This window comes from Musa acuminata, chromosome BXJ1-1 (genome assembly GCF_036884655.1).
Source record: "Musa acuminata AAA Group cultivar baxijiao chromosome BXJ1-1, Cavendish_Baxijiao_AAA, whole genome shotgun sequence".
Taxonomy (NCBI): domain Eukaryota; kingdom Viridiplantae; phylum Streptophyta; class Magnoliopsida; order Zingiberales; family Musaceae; genus Musa; species Musa acuminata.
In genome coordinates this window covers 8010022-8028708 of record NC_088327.1, presented here as the reverse complement: position 1 = coordinate 8028708, position 18687 = coordinate 8010022, and the positions used below count along the sequence as shown (strand labels likewise).

Sequence of the window (18687 nt, the reverse complement as noted above, 5' to 3'; positions counted from 1 at the left end):
TTTGAAGAAGCTTAGTTAGGTTTGAGGAACATATATTCAATGTAGGAATCTCTTATTTCATCAATTAATGACTCAAAATTTTAAAAAAATATATAAGATACCAAATATTTTAGAATTACGGTATGATAGTTTTTGAGAAGTTTGGATAGCTTTAGAGATAATTTTTCTATTTACACTTATGTTATTAGGGTTACGCTTGGATCACACTAGAGTTACACTCGATCACATATTTGATTTTGATTTAATTAGTTATGCATATTATTTGATTAGAATATAAGGGTGCTAAACTCTCTAATACATTTTGTGATATATTAATGTTTGAATTTATCTTTTTTTAATCATAAACCTTGGATATAATGTCATATTTATAACATTTAATTTTGCTGGTGTATAAAGAATGATGTCATTGTAGATCATTTTGACTTGGTGAAAGGAAGACAGAAGTCATTAATACATATAATATATATCATAACTTAAAGAATTATATTAATTATTATTAAGCTATCTACAACTAATTGAATTTTCTTTTTAGGTTTAAAGTTGAATAAGTGTAAGAAGCTTCAAAAACCCATTCCTCCTTCGCTCCCTCCTATCATTCTTTAGCTATCACTAAACTCCAAAACATCTTTAATTACCTACAATACATGAAGGACTCAGTATTAAATATCACAATAAATCTTTATATTTTATATTGTAATATAAATAGTAGCAAATTATTACCTGTCTAATATATATAGGTCATAAGTTCATCTTCATCTAGATATGAAGTTAATGCATTAAGGTTAAAGTCATCCTCTAAGAAGTTTTAATTGAAATTGATCAACTCACCAATAATTTTATATGCATCAAATGTTTTAACGATATGCTCCTTTTTTTTACTTCTTCTGCTATTATCATCAATTTAATTTAAAGTCATCTCATAACTCTTTTTATTATCATCAATTACAAATTTCTCATTCAAATCAAAATTCTAAGTTGAGGTTGTGCAGAAGATCATTCAATTTGCTCCTCTAACTTATGATCGCTTGCTAAAACAAAGTTGGATGGTTGAAGTTGTACAGAGGTGATCATTTAACTTGGCCTAGTATCATATCAATACTTCCCAAAATTATTTTTAATTCTAGTATTGACAAATGTACTGTTTTGTTGAAATTGTCCATCTCATCTAGAAAGTTAGATATTTTATTTAAATAATAATAATTTTGTAATAAGTAGCAAATACTTAAATGATGTTCAAAATTAATAATACTAAACTACGTAATCACTTAACACTATATATTTTTTATGCTTACAACGAAATAAGCCAATGCAATTAATGCTTTAATGACATTGCCAAGGCGCTTCAGTGACACTATGAAGGCCAATGTTGAGGGTTTTCACAAATACTATGTTAAGTCCTTTAGCGATTCAACTTCTGTGCAAAAGGCTACATGTCAATACGATAATAAATCATTAATCATTAAGGCTACACGAAGCTTAATGCTTAACTAATGGCCATGATAATGATGAATACCAAGAAGGTCAATGTACTTTTGTTCATGTGTCCTGTTGCGAATGACGATTGACCCCTTCCTCTCCTCTTGGTAGGACCCGACGATGATGATGCCACTAGGATTTGATAGTGACAATGCAACTAGGACTCGACAGTGATGGTGCTACCATCGATGCCTAATGCTTATTAGTAAGAATCCCAACCTAATAACTAGGGCTTGCAAAGGATAAAAATGATGTCGAAAATGATAATGACGACGATGTTGTTATTTATTAGGCCATAAAAATAAAAAATATATTTAATACTAGAGTTATACTAAATCTGTCTAGTTCAATAAATTTAATCCAATTCAGTCCATTACGTCCGTTCAAGCTAGAAAATCAAATCAACCTAAGGTCAAAGGACGCATTTGGTAAAAATAAAAAATGAGAGCATTTTTAAATTATCGAGGGCATTTTGATCCTACTATGCAAAAAAAAAAAAAAAAAGATGCCCTTGCTAAATATAAAAAATGAGGTGCCAATTAGGGTTTTTTTAGGGATAAATTACCCAATTATTATTACAAGTTGATTAAAAATTAAAATTTTGATATAATAATAATAATAATAATAATAATAATAAAAATATTTCTTCTAAATAAAATTATAATGATTTGACCATCAAGGATCAATATTAGTAAATAAGAGACAACATTGCCTATGTTCATGATCAAAGTCGAGCATGGATGAGAAAGCCTCATCTATAATTAGAAAAAAATATAAATAATTTCCTCATGTTATCTAAATTTTCCTACAATTTCCTTCAATTCCTATTTTGACCTTCGGTGCCTATTTCAAATCTCTCCTATGTTCTGATTACAGCCAAATAATTTATTATTCTTACCATGTTAAAATATTTTTGGGCATTCGAGTCTGAGCCAATCTAATCAAATACACAGTCTGATGGTCGAGAGTCAAAACTGAAGACCCATTCGTATGGCAATGCCAATATAAATTTTAGATAATAATTAGGAGTCAAAACCAGCTTATAGGAAGGTCTTCCCTATCACCTATAATAACTATGGCTTCCTAAACCTGAAAAGAAGAAACTAACTACTCCTAGAATTTTGCTTGCTTCTAATTATACCCGTCAAGTACGAATGAGGAACCAATTCAACATGACTGGCAACCGGAAGTTGCAGCGGGCTAACACCCCATGGCAGCATCAGCATCAGGCCTCCTCCTCCTCTTCCTCTTCCTCTTCCTCGTAATCCTCCTCCACATCCGCCGTCGCGTCCTGATACTGCTGATACTCCGCCACCAGGTCGTTCATATTGCTCTCCGCCTCCGTGAACTCCATCTCGTCCATCCCTTCCCCTGTATACCAGTGCAAGAAGGCCTTCCGCCTGAACATGGCCGTGAACTGCTCGCTCACCCGCCGGAACATCTCCTGGATCGACGTAGAGTTCCCGATGAACGTCGACGCCATTTTGAGGCCCGTCGGCGGGATGTCGCACACTGACGACTTCACGTTGTTGGGGATCCACTCCACGAAGTAGGACGAGTTCTTGTTCTGCACGTTGATCATCTGCTCGTCCACCTCCTTGGTGCTCATCTTGCCGCGGAACATGGCCGAGGCCGTGAGGTACCGCCCGTGGCGAGGGTCGGCGGCGCACATCATGTTCTTGGCGTCCCACATCTGCTGGGTCAGCTCCGGCACCGTCAGGGCGCGGTACTGCTGCGAGCCGCGCGAGGTCAGGGGGGCGAAGCCCACCATGAAGAAGTGGAGGCGGGGGAAGGGGATGAGGTTGACGGCCAGCTTCCGGAGGTCTGAATTGAGTTGCCCTGGGAACCTCAGGCAGCACGTCACCCCCGACATGGTTGCAGAGATCAAGTGGTTCAAGTCACCAACTTCTCGCAGAAATAACCAAAGAAATCGTCAGTATCATCCGACAGTAGAATAGCAGTTGCGTGGCAGCGGGGGGAGGGGGAGAAGACTCATTACAGCTGGGAGTGGTGAGCTTGAGGGTTCTGAAGCAGATGTCGTAGAGAGCTTCGTTGTCAAGAACCATGCATTCATCGGCGTTCTCGACGAGCTGGTGCACGGAGAGCGTGGCGTTGTAAGGTTCCACGACCGTGTCGGAGACCTTTGGCGAGGGGAAGACGGAGAAGGTGAGCATCATCCGGTCAGGGTACTCCTCCCTGATCTTGGATATCAGCAGCGTCCCCATACCCGACCCCGTCCCTCCACCCAACGAGTGACAAACCTGGAACCCTGCCCCAAGTAGAACAATTGATCAAACAGGTGCTCTCCAGAACAGATAGCACCCGGAGTTTGTCGGAGAACAAAGAACAAATACCTTGGAGACAGTCACAGTTCTCGGCCTCCTTGCGGACGACGTCAAGGACGGAGTCAATGAGCTCGGCGCCCTCGGTATAGTGGCCCTTGGCCCAGTTGTTGCCGGCGCCGGACTGGCCGAAAACGAAGTTGTCGGGACGGAAGATCTGACCGTAGTGGCCGGACCGGACGCTGTCCATGGTGCCGGGTTCGAGGTCCATGAGCACGGCGCGAGGGACGAAGCGGCCGCAGCTGGCCTCGTTGTAGTACACGTTCACCCTCTCCAGCTGCAGTTCCGAGTCGCCGCAGTAGCGACCAGTGGCGTCGATCCCGTGCTCCGCGCACACCACCTCCCAGAACTTGGCCCCAATCTGGTTGCCGCATTGGCCCCCCTGGACGTGAAGAATCTCCCTCATCTTCTTATCTCGCTCCTCTTCTCTCTCTCGCTTTTCTTCGTTGCCGAACGATTTGATGCTGTGGCGGTGATGAGGGAAGGCAAAGACGCGAATGGGCGTTTCACATATATAGAGGAAGAGGAGGAACCAGAGGGGTGGAGGGGTAACGGCTAGTTATGGGGGGTCGTTATGGAAGAGCTGTCGCCGAACTGCAACGGCTACTTTTCGAACGGAGAGGAAAGCGAGGGTCGGTGATGGGGATTTCAAATTTCAAACGGCCAAGTAGCATCTTGCAGGCGACAAGACGAGGGAGCGGGTTTCTCATGCTTGGCTACTGCTCCATAGAGAGCCTCTTTATAATAATAATAATAACAATAATATTAATAATAATAATAATTTATTTATTTATTAGTATATTTAATAATGATTTTTTATTATTTTAATTTCTTCTTATTAAGAGTATTTAAATTAAATAAAAAAATCAAACTGGACCTGAACCAAACTAACAGAATGTCAATCCAATCACATCAAAAATCTAATTTGATTCGATTAACTGAATCAATTCATCGAATCAAATCTTAAATTACATAAAATTCATATATATTTTAAATTACATAAAATTTAAAATTAATTAACTATATCTTAAATAATGTTAATTCGAAATACCTTAAACTAAACTATTTTTTAATTTGACCCGACACTTTACAATTCCAATGATTTGAACGCGCCCTTACTTACTCCTTCCTTCTCCATAAGGAATGGAGTAATCTTATTTGATAACTTTAATTCTTCGCGTCAATAGCGAGGGACAGATACGATTTATTATTTACGTAATTGAATGAAATTGGTGTTTAAGGCCGACTAAAGAAAGATATGCAATTTGATTTTGACTCCACTCGTGTCCATGCACCAGATCAATTAAAAATCTGTGATATTTATTTTTAATCCAAAATGAACGTATTCTTCTAATCGTTTCCATATTTCGGTATAATTCTTCTACAATATATTAAGGAAGGAAGGTCGAAATAAAAAAAAGAGACTATTCGACAATATATTGAGTACCATTATAACATCAAAATTCTAGTTTTTAGATTACTTGGTAGACGATGGAAATTTTGGAGTGTACAAGTTTAATGACTTATTCTGACCACAGCACTTGCGTGCATTGAGAGAATACTGCAAGCAATTACTACTAAGCATTTTATTTCTTAGGAGGCGAAAAAGGCTGACTACAAATTAACATTATATAGAAAAAAAATACAATGTCGAACTGTCTGACTCTGCATTACATTTACCAATGCATTACATTCATGTGCATGCAACTAAGGAAAACCAACATCAATCATCTTTGATAGATGAACTGATGGTTAACTCATCAAGGATAACTGCAATTCTCAATGGTTTAGTGAAGTAATCCCTAGTGAGGAATGTAACCCTTCAATTGTATAGCAAACATATCATAACAGCTGACAACAGAAATGCAATCCTTCATGAGCAATGACATTATTATTATTATTATTGTTTTACAAGAGCTAATAAGGCAAAATTACAACCGCACACACAAACCATCCATTAGAAAGGATGGATAAATTTCTTGAAAAATATTCCTTTTTTTTTCAATCGAAACTCCACATTTTACTCTCTCTTTTTTCCAAACAGTATTTTTTATTTAAAAAATATTCAAACTGCCCTAAAAGTTTTCCCTTATAGTATTTTTAACCTATTACAATGTTTTAACCACCTCAACAAAAATATTGTAAATCCTACTTATAAACATTATGAATTATCTAAACACTACACTGTAAATGTTATTAAAAAACACTACAATAATTTAAACATTGGCAAAAAAACAAGCAAAAAAGTTTGACAAATAAACTTTTTGAGGAATATTTTAACTATTTTTTAAATTAAAAAATATTATAAAAAAAATAAAAGAGAGGATTATCTTTTGAAAAACACCCAAAATATAAATATTTTTTAGAAAAATGCCCAAAAAGAAAACCATTGTAACATGATATCTACAACTAAAATAAATAATTAAAAAATCCAAAATATTGCAAAATGAGACAAAAAATGCATGGTTCAAAAAATAAGAGTAATAACCATGGAAAGAAAAAGAAAACATTTAAGATCCACATACTGCCAGAGTTCAACTCCTAGCCAATGAACAATATGTTCTCAACAAATGAACAGAAGCCCTTCCATGACTCATTTCATAGGAAACCTTAGAAGTGACTTTATTTCATTATATTCCATCTAGATCCCAATCATATTCGTTTAAAATCCCTCTGATGTCATTGACTATTCACTGAAAAAAGAGATGCCATTTATAATCGATAAATTGAATGGAAAAGAAAAAAAAAACAACTCTGGTGAGCAAAATAAGGCCATAAAGAACTTTGTGCTTAAATGTTTTACAAAGAACAAAAACAATATTAATCTCAGTGTATCACAGTCATCTTCAATTCCTTGAAAGGAGTTGCAGAAAGATAACGCAGATTATGTACAAATCACATCACTAATCAAATATTCAATCAAGCAATCTGACAAATACCTAAGAAGATCACAACATGGAGCTCTTGAATAAGGGCCTCAAAAACTACAGGCTATCTCTAATTCAATCAAGCAAAATCATCCAAGTTCCTAGTTTTCTTTTAATTATTTAAATACAAAAAGTAAAATCTAATAACATTTTGCTTTTCTTTTAAAACTGGTACTAAATTCCCTGCAAGCATTGACAAAAACCCACCAAATCATAGTGAGGGGCATATCAACACCACTGCCATTACAAACACTAGATCCTCACAGAAACATGATCCTGATCAAGTCCATTTAAATTGAAAAGGATCATGATCCTTCACAGAAACAAAACAACACTATTTTTAACACCAAGAAATAGTGAAAACATCAAATTAAGGAGCAATAGAGAGAGTTGAATGGCATCTCAGACAAAAATTCCCCAAACTTTCTTCATGGGATATCAAAGTGCAAGGATAACAAAAGAGTTTTTTTTACATCAACGATGCCGTCTCTCTAGCAATCAAAGAAACGATAAATTTATTTGGTACCCAAATAAAAAATAAACAAACACAAACGTAATAGATTGAACAAATTGAGTCGGGGAAGCGAACAGCTAAAAATTCTAAATCAGGAATCCAATATTTACCAAGAACAAGAAATAATATGAAATGAAGGAAACACGCTTAACGAACTGAGGAAAGCCACAAGGAAATCCATCATGAAGAATCCCGCAAAGACATAGTAAGTTGATCTGATCTCAGTGCACTATAGCCATCTTCACCACCCAAAACGAGCGAGTTACAGAAAGATAACGCAGATTTATGTTCGCATCACTGATCGAAAGACCAACTATGAACCAGCAGAGTGATCAAAAAGATCAACCCACAGCGGTTAAAAGATCGACATCAGGGGACAGAAAGGAAACAAGAAGAGGATGCTGATTGGGCGGCGGTGGAATGAGCCGGAAGGGGGAGAACCCTAAGATTTTATAGACGCCGGCTAAGGAGACTTGCTTGCGATGGAACCCTAATTCCCGATTGGTTTCCGATTTCGTGATCCACAGTGGGTGAAGCATGTTAGGGATTCACCTGGCCGTGGACGCGACGCCCAGATCAGGTTAAAGCCGATGACGAGGAGCGAGCTTGACTGGAACCCCAATCTCGATTGCGATCGGGTCCAATTGATCTGAATGAAGTTGTTCATCACCTGCATCAGCAAAAGAATAACAACAGTGGAACTCATTTAAAAAGTATATTGGGCGATTTTCCTATAAAATATTTATATTTTGATTTTTTTTAGAAGCATTTTTTTTTATTAAATAGTAACTTTAATTTAAAACTACTCCTCAAAAAAAATTTCCTCATTTTTTACTAATTTTTAATTTATATATATTATTTTTTAATAGCATTTTCAATGTTTCATTGTGGTGTTAAAAAGACTATAAATATAAAAAAAATATTATAAGTAATATCATATTATGTCTTCTTGATTGTCATTATACCATATTAGTTTGGTTTAGATTGAGAATGTATTTAAATTATTTATAATGTTTCGAGTAGGTCTTATAGTATTTTTATTACGGTATTCTAAATATTACAAGATAAAAATAATATACCATGCCAAAACACAATAAGAGGTAATTTTGAAAGGGAATTTAAGTATTTGATTAATTAGAGATACTATTTAAAAAAAAAATAAAATAAGAGATATTGATCTAAAATATGAGTATTTTTTAGGAAAATCATCCAAGTATATTGTACCAATTTTATTATTAAATGACAACAATAGAGAAATTGATTTAAACTGTATTTGGGCTCATTTTCAAGCTCAAGTAAATAAATAAATGGTCAGCTCAAATTTTGGTACGAGTGAAAATAGTGACTATTATATTTATCTTGTGAATTTTCGAATCCCTTGTATAAAATATTTCTTGAATGACGATTTGAAAACATATTCACGGACATTCCTTCTCATTTCTTTAACTTAGAGCTGAAGTCATGCATGGTTTGATTTGGTCATACACAAATGGGGATGGTGCTAAATCACGTATTCTTATTCTCTTGCTTGAGTCATATGATGGACTTGGAGGAGATAATTAAGAGTGACGGTGAAGATGGACTTGCTTGTTGGATTAATAACCAAAAATTTGGTCACATAGTTTGATTGAGTCTCGCGATACGTCATAAGAGGATAAATTGGCTCGTAAGTAAATAAATATTAATATCGACTTTTAAAGGTCTAATAGTTGTGTTATTATTAATTTAGATTTAAATATTTTAAACTATTCAAGTCAACGGATTAATTATCTTATCATATTTGATCATGACAATTAATATCATAACATATCTAGCATTAAGATATAAAAAAATATTAGGACATTAAGAGAAATTTAACTAGAAAATAACAATGTACCTTCCTAGGCTAATTATAAATTTTAATAGTAATGATAGACGACATTGGTCGTTGTAGACTATGACATCATTGAGGGTCGCAAGTGGCTATTGTCGATGAGGAAAGAGAGTGACGATGAGAGGCGATATTCGCTTTACATCTTTGTCTACGCCAAAGCAGTTGTCGAATGGCCTTTTTGTCGCTCTGCATATGTGTTAGCGTTGACATAATTGTTGAATAGCATATTGATATAGTTGTCTAGTAGCCCTTTTACCGCTGACATCGACATAGTTGTTAAGTGACGATGAAAATATCACTCGATATCTGCATTGATCGAGCAACACTTTCATTGCTCGGTAACTGTATTGACGCCGACGTAAATGTAGAGCGACGAAACGGTTGCTCAGTAACTACGTTGACATGTCGCTTAGTAATTACGTTGATGCCGATATAGATGCAAAGGGGCCCTCATCTCTTATTGTCGCTCTCCCTTCTCATCCACAATAGTCACTCATGACCCCCAACGTCGTCGTCATCCGCCACTACTAGTGCCATCCATCACTACCAATTGAAATATTAAAATTATCTTTTTGAACCTTGTTTTCATGGTTTCATCAATAAAATAAACAGCGTTAAAGTAAATAAAACTAGATATTTTACTTTCATAATTATAAGAACTTCGATAAATTATTTTAAAGTCTAGGGATTGGGATGCTAAATAGGTCCAACTATATAGAGTAAGATATAATTAGCCCATATTTTTCGACCCTATCGATCAATAATCCCCATTAGGTCAAGCTTCATATGCACCATTAGGTCTCATATGCACTCGATTAAGATTTGATTATCAAAGATTAAAATTGACTTATAAAATAGATATTGTGAGACATAAGAGAATTAGCTTAATATTGTAATGCAATCTACGAACTTTTTCACCATATATATGGTGATAATATACTTCTTGCTCTTGTTCCTATAAACAATCTTAAAAAATATAAATCCTATGGAAATATGAGAATAACTGTGACTAATTTCTTAGATTCACAATGTAGACCTAAACATAATTATTCCCTAAGAAATGTATTGCTACTAAATCAAATCTTGCTATTTACACTCCCAACTTCATTACATAGACACATTCATAAATCCTTTTCCAATTACCCACCAACAAAAATAATCTCCCATAACTGAATTGAATCGATAACATGGACATGACTGTTTCTTTTCTTGCTTTCCTTTCAATCCCAATTTGGCTTCATACACACACATACACATACACAATGCAGTAGTGCACACTGTACCATCAAAGACACTCTGCCTACTTACCATACGACAGATGGCATCGCGTTGCTCCTGTAATTGCGATAGTATCGAACACCTGGTGGCCGTCGACATCTATCACCGTGTCGTCGACGACGACTGCAGCATGCTCTGGGAGTCCCTCCTGATCCCCCACAGCACCTCCGCGCACTCCCTCATCGACGGCCGCGACCTCCTATCCTTCTCCATGCACCGCTCCGCCAGCCCCAGCACCCTCTGCGTCGCGCCCACCGCCGCTGGGCTCCGCCGCAACCGCGGGTCCATCGCCATCACCGCGTCACCTTCCTTGAACCTCCGTATCGCCTGCTCTGATCCAACGTCATCGCGCCGCACGCGACACAGAATGAGAAGAAGGGAAGAAGTGGATGTGCTGTGCCGCACGGGCGTGTACGTACCCATCGCGTGGTGACGCGTTCCCTGTTGTCGCGGTTGCGCTCGATGGGGCGCCTTCCCGTGACGATCTCCACGAGGAGGACCCCGAAGGAGTACACGTCGCTCTTCTCCGTGAGCTGGTAGGTCCGGAGGTACTCCGGGTCGAGGTACCCCGCCGTGCCCTTGATCTGGGTGGAGACGTGCGTCGCCTCCGGATCCTCCGCCGCCAGCCGCGCGAACCCGAAATCCGCCACCTTTGCCCGGAGCTTGTCCGTCAGCAGGATGTTGGAGGCCTTGATGTCTCTGTGGATGATTGGGTGATCTGTCAGGCCAAAGAAATCAAGAGAGTGAACTTTATCTGCATTAATCACAATGCATCAAGGTATTGTGCTACTTGAAGGTGAGTCCCAGTTTCATTAGGTATTTGGTACGAGCAATTTGGATATGCTAATTGTTGAAATTTTAGAATGCTTTCAATGAAGTTTAGTCTGAAAACAAAACTGGATTTCTAATATCTTCTCAATAATTATCTTAGGAATGTAAATTACTTGTATCTAGAAGATGATTAATCAGATGTCTTACATGCATCATGAATGTGCTTGTGTACATATTTTTATATCATGTTCATAATGAACATTTGGGAACATTATCTATGATATAGTTTGATTAGAGACTCTGTGCTGATAACATATCACTGTATGCCCTATTATTGGTTCAGCAATTTTTTACAGATTTTTAGGGTTTATTTCTTTGAATCGGTATTCAACTCTGTTTCCGATCAATCATCTTTATAGTTAGTTACAGGATAAGCAGCAATTTCATATATGTATACATGCCAAGCTAATAGTTCCCAATATTACTCCTATGCAAGATTGATGTCCTAGTGGAAGTGATGATAAGATTACAAGATGGAGGTTGATATCACTGATATTGAAGTTAAGTTTGATGCAGTGTTCTCTTTCAATTGTGTGCAGAAGTTATTTAACATGTTCTACTCCAAATCTTCCTTCCCTGAATGGTTGATTTTTTGTTTCCTTTAAAAATTAGAGGCATATATTTTGGAGGCTTTGAATTTTGAATCTATGATATCAAAACTGAAGCTCAAGGAATAACCTGCATATGTGTGCAGATAGGCAACAGCATGAGCTACATCAATGGCAATGTTGAGCCGTTGTCCGATCTCTAGACCATTTCCACGTGTTCCTGCATTGCATTACGTTTTCTTTCAAATTTCCATTCATAAAATTGGTCTCAAGTGTCAGAGACTGTAAGAATCTTTATCCAGTACTTTTATGATCTCAATATGCTTACTGAATCAATTTTGTTTTAAAATGTATGAAAATAAATTACCTACCATCCAAGTGTTCGCGTAGATTGCCATTGCTAACATACTCAACCAGAATTAGACGTTCATTATCAGTCTCCAGACATCCAAGAAATCGCACTAAGTTCAAATGCTCTACCTTCGACAGAGTTTCGATTTCACTCTTGAATTCTACGCTTAAGTGCACATCATACATATTCTGCCATATTAATCAGTCAGTATTAGTCATTTAGAAGTATAAAGAACTTCCGTACACATCCTGTATTAAGCATAACTATTCCTTGAGGGTAAGGAAAGCAACAACAGAGAAGAGTGAACCGAGTCATTGCTGCTACTAATGTGTATCTTAGCCAATAGAGTAAGTAAATGGCTACTCACCTTTCTGGCTCGTTTTACTGCAATTAGAGTTCCATCCTTGAGTTTCCCCTTGTAGATCGCCCCAAAGCCTCCTTGCCCAATTCTATTTTCTGATGCAAAATTTGAAGTGGCTTTGTTGATCTCTTCTATGGAGAACCTTATTGTTTCTTGCTGTGTTTCCTTTTTGCTGTAAGAACCATGGGTTCTGAATCTATAATTGCTCCCGCTACTCATAGTTGACATCTTTGAACCTGCTGCATCGCATCAGATTTAGATAAATATTTTAGCTCTAATGCTTCATCAAAGGAAATACCATGAAACCAAATAAGGAGCTTAAATTTTGAAGGATGATATATTAGTTTCACTTCTCTGTATCAGTATTTGATTGAGACAGTATCCTCTAGATTTCTGACAGAACATACAGAATTTAGGATAAGATGTGAGTGATCCAGGCTCGAGCGTTTTTATAATGTCCTTAGATGGATTTTGCTTGCTTGACAAAAAGAAAAAGTAATCTAAGGGGATGTAATAAAGAAAATGAATAAGATCAAAAAATTTATGATACTGAGAAGATTTAAGATGGAGGGGTACAGTATGCTGGCAGGCACACAGAATTTATTCATGCAAAAGTGGTTCTTGTAGTATGCATATATAGATGTTGCTTCAGTTTTAACAGTTTCCCGGATATATCAGATGGGTATTACGAATTATTTGATGGTAAATTGTTCGTAAACTTCAGGATCGAATTTTTGAAAAATTAATAGAAGCTAAGAGATGGCTCAGTAATCTTATGAATACTTTGCTTTTCTTTAACCTATATATTTTCATTTATTAGTGTCATCCTTTGTTTGTTTTATAATTTTACTTTTCAGTATTTGTTTGGCAGCTACAAATCTGCAAAGAGAATCAATTTGTATGACCATAAGTGGGAAATCCATCCCTTTTATTTCTCCATGTAAACTAAAAGTAACAAACTGGTAAATTCACATATTGCAACTTTCAATCTTCAGCCTCCAATTTGTTTGGAAATTTGGTCTTCTTGTTTGATAAAATTGCATAGGAACAAAAATTTCGGCATTCAAATAAAGAAAGTTAAAGAGTCTATCAGTTAGGGATGAATCAGGGCATACTCGAAGTAGTGGAAAAATCGGAGACATCCCTCGAGCCATCTTCATGTTCTGCTCCTTCACAAGTTGCATGGCGATGAGGGATGAAGCAAGTGACAAATCCTGCGGCAAATTCCTGAGCTTTAACTCTGAACGAGTTTGAACTCCGGAGCGTTGTCTGACTGAGAGAATGAGTGAGAGAAATGGAGCGAGCACTGCCATATGATGAAGCCTGTGAGATATCAGGATCTCGTGGGAGCCTGTGACTGATGTCAGAGTCCTCTTTCTCATCGCCAAAGCTGCTGGTATAATGATCTGATTTCTGCATACGGGAAGCTGGAGATTAAGTTCTGTTGCTACACTCCTTTTCCTGATTTCCCTTCCGGTTGCTAATGCTGTTTGAAGACTTTTTCAAGGTTGCTGTGGTATATATCCAGGGAAGGTAGTCTGCCAGGAGATGCAGGCAGAGCAAGTCAATGAAATTATTTTTGAATATCATGCTTCAGACATTGTCCAGCATCAAGCTGCTGGGTCAAACATGGGTGAATTGTTCGTGCCAACAGCAATGCAGCACAGCTGGATGGTTCTCATCTTTTCTTTTATTTGAAGAACATAATAGGATTGGTTCTGATCAAGCCATTTACTGGTCCTCCACCCTACTAGATGAATTGTTCAACTTGGTTGCCTTCATCAATTTGAGGAATCTGGTATACCCACTCTGCAAACTTCTACTTGCGAGTTTTCTGGAGACCATATCAGATGATAAAATTATTATTCGTGTTTGAACAGGTCATAGTCTTTGCCCTTTTTTCTTTCAAGGATTATCATCTTCTTCATTGCAAAATCGGAGTTGACATGTGTGGGCAGATTTGTTGCTCTTCCTTTTAAACAAATGGATCATGATATTTCAAAGTCAACCATGAGAGATTGTCAATGAATGCTGGAAGCTGTAGGATTATCTGTTGCGGTAGCTGATTCCAAGACAAATCTATTGATTGGTTCTGCTAAGCAAGTGCTGCTGTCCCCAAAGCAACCAACTGCTCCACTTACAGAATAGATAAAGATTACATGAATAGCTTTATGGTAGCTGTGGCTTCATTTCCTTCACGAAATCTTTTCCAACTTGTCCTTCAATTCACCTTTTTTTTGAACCGAAGGAGAAGTTTTAGATTATTTTGGTGGAGTTGAATCATGCCAAGGTGAAGAAAGCTACCCAGCTTTGAGAGGTAAGAAATGAAGAACATGTTTTTGCACATTCTGTGCACTGTTGAATGCCGAGAAGTATACACAGTGATGTATTGCTATCAAGAAAATAAAAAAAATTCTGTCATATTTGGGTAAAGTTAAATAGAAATATGTGAAATTGATGTTTGAAATCCATTTTATGACAGTACTCTGACAATTGTTATTGTCACAACTCAACCTTTTTTCATCTGGTCAGGACTGTGTGTGTGATAACTAGGAAATTGATGTTAGATTTGCAGCAAGTTGCAAGTGTCATATGATTAAATTACTTTGTTCCCTATGATTTGAAATGTTAAATATCACACTCGTAAATTGCGTTGCAATTGACAAGTGGACACTTGACAATTGATAGGGTAAGGAACAAAGGGATGATGACGTGGCCAAAGCAGCCACATCACTTGTGGAGGCAAACAAATGAAGGGTCAAATCTTGGAATCCAGGAGGCTGAGGAGAGGATTGAGGATGAGCGTGAAGAGACGAATGAGAGGACCGAGAATGAGTGCGATGATGACGATGGTGGCAATGGAGGCGATGGATGAGGATGTGCCGATGATAACAAATAAGGACAAGAGTGGAGGCGATAAACGAAGAGCAGAAGCAACCACGATGAGGTGAATATCACAGTAATTTTATTTTTTGAGAAATAAAAACATTATGTAGGAATAAGATAAAAAGAGAATGTATTTTGAGAAAATAAAATTTTTAATTTTTTTTAAATTATCCAAACATATTAAGCGCAATTTAATCTTTTAATAATTAGATAATTTAACTAGTGAATCGAATCAAAAGTGTCTCGTTAACTATGCCACGTAGACGTCAGTATCCAACAATAAAAACTTCGAGGCAGCTAAGATCCGATGTGGCTGCTGACTTTGACGCACCAGAGATTTGGAATCTTAAAGCACCGGGCGCTCCACCGCCACCACACGCCACAACGAATGATGAGCATTTGCCGCACCACAGACTACTTATCTCCTCCCCGCCACTCCCTCTCCTCTTCAATCATCCGATGCCCGCTTGAGCCTAATCCACCCTTCGTGGTGAGCGGCTTCCCCTACGTACGAGCTCGACGAAATGGAGACGGGAGCAGCGACCTGCGCACGCGGCGTCATCGCCCACAGCGTGCTGTATCAGTCGCGCTTGGCCGTGCCATCCTCTGCTCCCTCCCTCCCGCGGTCTCACAGGCACAGCGTACGAACGCTCGCTTGCCTGTTTTTGACTGCACTCCACGATCTCCTTGAGTAGTAGTACTTCACCTCTGCTTCTGCCTTCTTCTCGCAGGGCCTCAAGTCGAGCTCCATCTTCGGCGACTCCCTCAGGCTGACGCCGCCCAAGTCGAGAGCTTGCAGGGCAGTGGGCAGTTCGTCCCTCGCCACCAAGTGTGAGATAGGGGATAGCTTGGTAACCTCTACGGAATGAGAAAGATAGATCGTTACTTGCTCCAAAACCGAAGGCACTAAACTCATGTATTGGAATCGTAGGAGGAGTTCTTGACCAAGGCAACACCGGATAAGAACCTGATAAGGTTGCTGATGGCCATGGGGGAGGCTCTGAGGACCATCTCCTTCAAGGTGAGGACTGCATCATGTGGTGGGACTGCCTGCGTCAACTCCTTCGGCGACGAGCAGCTAGCCGTGGATCTGCTCGCCAACAACCTTCTCTTCGAGGTAAGTCAAGGCAGTCGATTCAAGAAGAGACACTGTCATGCTTTATCCTCTATTATAATCATCAACACAAGGATCAATATGATTTGTTGATCTCGTGTGCCTCTCACTTCAGGCTCTGCAATACTCGCATGTTTGCAAGTACGCGTGCTCCGAAGAAGTCCCCGAGTTGCAAGATATGGGAGGACCAGTGGAAGGTAAATATGACTGATGATTCTCTTCTGTCCTTTGATTTATCTTCCCACACGCTATAGCAATGTGAAGATGCTGAACTCAAACAGCATGATTCATGTGTCTTAGTGCATTAATAATATGAAACAAAAGAGCAACACACCCAAAGGCTCCAATCAATGCGGGTGCTTGAGAACGAAGAGAAGATAGAGTGCGACACCGACACATGCCTCACCTACCTCCTCTATCTCCTTCGACGTAGTATTGCTCTAGCTCACCTGCCTCCTCTTCCTCCTCCCTCCTCCTCGTTGTTAGTGACACAGATGCCTCATCTGCATTCTCTTTCTCCTCTAGCGCCAAAGCAGATGTAGAGCAACGCGACATCAATGCAAATACCTCACCTCCCTCCTCTTCCTTCTCAAGCACTAATACAAATGCGTCACTACTCTGCCTCCTCTTCCTCTTCATCGTTGATGTTCAGATCGATATCGACAAGGTCGACCATCGCATCGTTCTCGTCTACTATCATCATTGAAATTATCTTTTTTGTATATTGTTTTTGTGTCATTCATGCTCATGCTGTCATGTACTGTATCTTTCGTCAATAAAACCAACGACGTCAGAATAAATGAAGTTAAATATTTTACTTTCATAATTATAAAAATTTTAATATTAATTTTTTAAGTTTAGGAATCCAAATGCTAAAAAGATCAAATGACTCCAAAAAAAAGAAAAAAAAAACTTTGTGAGGCGCAAAAATAAAACAAAGGACACAATCTAATCAAACCTGTCTGCTACTTGTGGAACTCAGGTGGGTTCAGTGTGGCCTTCGATCCCCTCGACGGCTCCAGCATCGTCGACACCAACTTCACAGTGGGCACCATCTTCGGCGTATGGCCCGGCGACAAGCTCACCGGCGTGACTGGCAGAGACCAAGTCGCCGCCGCCATGGGCATCTACGGACCTCGCACCACCTACATCATTGCTCTCAAAGACTGCCCTGGAACCCATGAATTCCTTCTCCTCGATGAAGGTTGGTTCTCCTTCGCCTCAATCTCCCTGGTTTTAATGCCCAACAGATTGCATCTCACTTTGCACCACGGCTTCAGGGAAGTGGCAGCACGTGAAGGACACGACATCGATCGGTGAAGGCAAGATCTTCTCTCCAGGCAACCTTAGAGCTACCTTCGACAACCCTGACTATGATAAGGTCATCATCGCTTTTGCTTCTCTGAGATCGTGTAAGAACAGTGTTGAACTCGAAGTATGTGTGCCTGCAGTTGATCAACTACTACGTGAGGGAGAAGTACACGCTGCGGTACACCGGAGGAATGGTGCCTGATGTCAACCAGGTAATGTGATGCACACCGAAACCACAAGAAGGGCTCAAGATATTACCGAGGCATATGATCAAGCACCTTGTGTGCATGTGTAGATCATCGTGAAGGAGAAGGGCATCTTCACCAACGTGACGTCTCCGAGTTCCAAGGCCAAGCTGAGGCTGCTGTTCGAGGTGGCGCCTCTCGGGTTCCTCATCGAGAAAGCAGGAGGGTACAGCAGCGACGGCACCCGGTCGGTGCTGGACAAGGTGATCGAGAACCTGGACGACCGAACTCAAGTGGCTTATGGGTCCAAGAACGAGATCATCCGATTCGAAGAGACTCTTTATGGCTCTTCAAGGCTCAACAAGGCAGGTGCGCCTGTTGGAGCTGCTGCCTAACTCTCTCTCATCAACAGCACTGCCTTCACCATCAATCGACACAAATCGAGTCACAAGTCTGATTCATGAGTTGAAAAGAACAAGAGATGACAGACTTCATATCAATTCTATTCTTTTTCATGTCATCTTCTACTTGTTTGGAACATTTTCTTTTGAGCTATGAAAGAGAAAAGAAAAAATGCAAGTATTATGGCAATTAATTGTTTATAGTCTTATTCCTCATCTTTTTTCTGATATTATTCCTAACTTGAACCAATCCAGACCACTTGACAGCTTATGGACTTGAAAGAAGAT

General features: G+C 38.9%; 3 protein-coding genes, 1 long non-coding RNA gene and 3 other non-coding genes across 8 annotated transcripts; 2 read left to right on the top strand and 5 right to left on the bottom strand.

The window, feature by feature from the left end:
• Positions 1-2465: 2465 nt before the first annotated feature.
• On the bottom strand, positions 2466-4310 carry LOC135647662 (tubulin beta chain-like). The gene is made up of 3 exons (XM_065165717.1): positions 3831-4310; positions 3476-3745; positions 2466-3381 (listed from the first exon to the last, which is right to left on the bottom strand). Exons 1-3 carry the CDS (start codon positions 4222-4224, stop codon positions 2702-2704), a joined length of 1344 nt encoding a protein of 447 aa, XP_065021789.1. The 5' UTR covers positions 4225-4310; the 3' UTR covers positions 2466-2701.
• A 2327-nt stretch (positions 4311-6637) lies between these two features.
• On the bottom strand, positions 6638-6731 carry LOC135592723 (small nucleolar RNA snoR27). The gene has a single exon (XR_010479207.1). It is a non-coding gene; the product is annotated as a small nucleolar RNA snoR27 (small nucleolar RNA).
• Positions 6732-7140: 409 nt separating this feature from the next.
• LOC135592720 (small nucleolar RNA snoR26) lies at positions 7141-7232 on the bottom strand. Its single transcript, XR_010479206.1, has one exon. It is a non-coding gene; the product is annotated as a small nucleolar RNA snoR26 (small nucleolar RNA).
• Positions 7233-7472: 240 nt separating this feature from the next.
• Positions 7473-7566, bottom strand: LOC135592727 (small nucleolar RNA snoR27). Its single transcript, XR_010479212.1, has one exon. It is a non-coding gene; the product is annotated as a small nucleolar RNA snoR27 (small nucleolar RNA).
• Positions 7567-10512: 2946 nt separating this feature from the next.
• On the bottom strand, positions 10513-13921 carry LOC135647150 (calmodulin-binding receptor-like cytoplasmic kinase 1). 2 transcript variants are annotated; one of them, XM_065165687.1, is made up of 6 exons: positions 13618-13921; positions 12509-12741; positions 12161-12329; positions 11920-12009; positions 10830-11128; positions 10513-10737 (listed from the first exon to the last, which is right to left on the bottom strand). In XM_065165687.1, exons 1-6 carry the CDS (start codon positions 13919-13921, stop codon positions 10513-10515), a joined length of 1320 nt encoding a protein of 439 aa, XP_065021759.1. The 2 variants fall into 2 exon arrangements, with proteins under 2 accessions (XP_065021759.1, XP_065021765.1); XM_065165693.1 differs by having other exon boundaries at positions 12509-12738.
• Positions 13922-14162: 241 nt separating this feature from the next.
• On the top strand, positions 14163-14923 carry LOC135647559 (uncharacterized). The gene is made up of 2 exons (XR_010500345.1): positions 14163-14300; positions 14383-14923. It is a non-coding gene; the product is annotated as an uncharacterized LOC135647559 (long non-coding RNA).
• Positions 14924-15832: 909 nt separating this feature from the next.
• LOC103983330 (sedoheptulose-1,7-bisphosphatase, chloroplastic) lies at positions 15833-18589 on the top strand. The gene is made up of 8 exons (XM_009400556.3): positions 15833-16029; positions 16120-16239; positions 16320-16505; positions 16618-16699; positions 17485-17706; positions 17783-17883; positions 17954-18025; positions 18109-18589. Exons 1-8 carry the CDS (start codon positions 15913-15915, stop codon positions 18391-18393), a joined length of 1185 nt encoding a protein of 394 aa, XP_009398831.1. The 5' UTR covers positions 15833-15912; the 3' UTR covers positions 18394-18589.
• The last annotated feature ends 98 nt before the right edge of the window (positions 18590-18687 follow it).